Here is a 2805-nt window from a genome sequence, read left to right on the forward strand (position 1 = left end):
GAATATATTTTAAGGACTTTTAAAAAATGTGTTAAGTTTCCATGTTGAAACTTAGTACGAGCGAGCGATAAAAACCAATTATTTTGTATCTAAGACCTTAAAAAATTGCTTAAAATTATATCTTTAAAATTGGTTGAAACTTGGCAGTTTTAGATACAAAAACTGTAAGTTTCATTGTTAAAGCTTAAAGCTTATTTGTGCCCTTGTGCAGGATCCAACTACTACTCGAATCGCGAGGCAAATCAAGCGGGCGGCAGAACTTGACAGGTGAGTGCCCCTTGAGAATTTTCGCAATGGATAAGCTACAAGTTAAAACATGAGAGGCCGTAAAGAAAATTGTCCTCTTAGATGAATTCAAGATTTTTGTCTTTCATATTAACGTAGTAAATAAATTGTACCTTCTCAGAGACTAAAAGCGAACTCGGAAGCAATAGCAATTGTTCTTTTTTTGAACACAGTACGGACACAAGCGCTCATATACACGCGCATTCACTCACCCCTATGAACGCACACGCGCACATCCTACCCCTATGAGCACCTTCGAAAGACTGAGCCGACATATCATCTTGATAAATGTGAGCATCAGGATTTAAACCCTGGTGGGCTGCGGATACCACAGTCCCTCTAATCATCCAACCACAGGTTGGTTGATAACATTTTCGCTAGCCAGAGCAAAGTTGTAACAGTTGAAGGCTAATTAACCAGTTAGCTAATCGACTAAATTAACGCAGGAAAATAATCGGATGCTGTTTTTTCTACTTTATTCCAGTAGGAAACTCTACAGGTCGTAATTGTTGTCTTCCCACAACGAAAAAGAAAGAGGAAACAAGATGTTGGCGCAGTCAGAGCTAAGAAGTTGTAAGAAGAATTTTCCTGACTAGAGAGAAGAAGTTGTAATAATTGTTAAAGGCTAATTAATTAACTAGTTATGCCCAAAGAAAACCTGGTGCAGAAAAATAGCCTAACAATATGGACCAGAAGTAATGGCTGTCTCTAGATTAGCTAATCAACTTATTGTTAAGTAAAGCAGATAAATAATCAAACGTTGGCAGGTCATTCTCACATGTGCAGCAAGCGCACGTACAAGCAAGAAGAATTTTATACCAGAAGTACTTTACCGCTACGCGGGAGCCTCTTTCTACTCACTACTTCGTGCAAGCACCGTATCTCACTATCCCCAATACTTAATTACGTAAAGGTAACTATATATGCCACCTAGTTCCATTTGTTAAACCAAAGCAAAACACACACATACTGCATACTACAGTTAGTTGCTAGCAATACACACATCATTTGGTCAACATGGCCATCCCACCAAAGGTTTTGCTCCTTGCCATACTCGGTTGCCTCTGCCTCTGTAGTTTAGTTCTAGCAGCTCGCGAGCTCAGTGATGACTTGTCTAGCGTAGCAAGGCACGAAAGTTGGATGGCCCAGTACGGCCGTGTGTACAAGGATGCCACTGAGAAGGCTCGGAAGTTTAAGGTGTTCAAGGCCAATGTCGAGTTCATTGAGTCCTTCAACGCCGAGAACCACAAGTTCTTTTTGGGCGTCAATCAATTTGCCGACCTCACCAATGAGGAGTTTAAGATGACAAAGGCTAACAAAGGATACACAGCCAGCTTGGAGAGGGCTCCCATGGGATTCAGGTACGAGAACGTGACCTTGGATGCACTGCCGGCAACAGTAGATTGGAGGACGAAGGGTGCGGTCACTCCCATCAAGGATCAGGGTCAATGTGGTAAGTACATAGTATAATAATGATGTATGCCATATATATCTCGATATTTTTTGTTAAAAGTTTATGTGATCATGTATGTCCCACAATACAATCTTTTGTAGGTTGTTGTTGGGCATTTTCTGCTGTTGCTGCAACCGAGGGCATCGTCATGCTAAAAACTGGCAAGCTTATCTCTTTATCGGAACAAGAGTTGGTAGATTGTGACGTCCACGGTGTGGACCAGGGCTGTGAGGGTGGGCTCATGGATGATGCGTTCAAGTTCATCATTTCAAACGGTGGCCTTACTGGTGAGTCTAGCTACCCATATACGGCAGAAGATGGAAAGTGCAAGAGTGGATCCAAAGATGCCGCCACCATCAAGAGCTACGAGGATGTACCGGCCAACAATGAAGGTGCCCTCATGGCGGCTGTTGCGAACCAACCTATTTCGGTAGCCGTGGATGGTGGTGACATGACGTTCCAATTTTACAAAGGTGGAGTGATGACTGGTTCTTGCGGCACTGACCTAGACCATGGCATTGCAGCTATTGGCTACGGAAAGACAAGTGATGGCACAAAATATTGGCTGTTGAAGAATTCGTGGGGAACAACATGGGGAGAGAATGGGTATTTAAGAATGGAGAAGGACATTTCTGACAAGAGAGGCATGTGTGGTCTTGCCATGGAGCCTTCCTACCCTACTGCGTAGTAAGAGCATCAAATGCCACACATCCACGTACATACACGAAGATTAAATAAACATATGCACCTTGTCTCTAGGGATTCTCTTATATGTCTTCAATTTGTGTGAAAATATACGTCGTTATGTATTGGCAATTTATACATCATGGATATTGTGTAAATATGTTGAATATGTACATGATGGTTATGATTTATTTTTTCGTGTTGTATTTGGTTTTATGCTGCTACATTTGATTTCATAGTCCCCTTGAGGATGAGACTATTAAAATATGTGTTGTGGCAAGTGATCCATGTGTGTATGCTTCTCATAGTTTACTGTCCTATAAGTTCTCCGTGTGGCAAACAACAAATTCAGCAGGTTCGTCTTCTCCATGGTATTATGCATG

The 2805-nt window shown here is 41.9% G+C and overlaps 1 protein-coding gene across 1 annotated transcript; it reads left to right on the top strand.

Annotated features, from left to right (window-relative positions):
- The first annotated feature begins 1302 nt into the window (after nt 1-1302).
- On the top strand, nt 1303-2426 carry LOC125525084 (senescence-specific cysteine protease SAG39-like). The gene is made up of 2 exons (XM_048690111.2): nt 1303-1738; nt 1840-2426. Exons 1-2 carry the CDS (start codon nt 1303-1305, stop codon nt 2424-2426), a joined length of 1023 nt encoding a protein of 340 aa, XP_048546068.2.
- The last annotated feature ends 379 nt before the right edge of the window (nt 2427-2805 follow it).

Source organism: Triticum urartu, chromosome 7A, assembly GCF_056163025.1.
Source record: "Triticum urartu cultivar PI428250 chromosome 7A, HENAU_Tu73, whole genome shotgun sequence".
In the NCBI taxonomy this organism is placed as follows: Eukaryota; Viridiplantae; Streptophyta; class Magnoliopsida; order Poales; family Poaceae; genus Triticum; species Triticum urartu.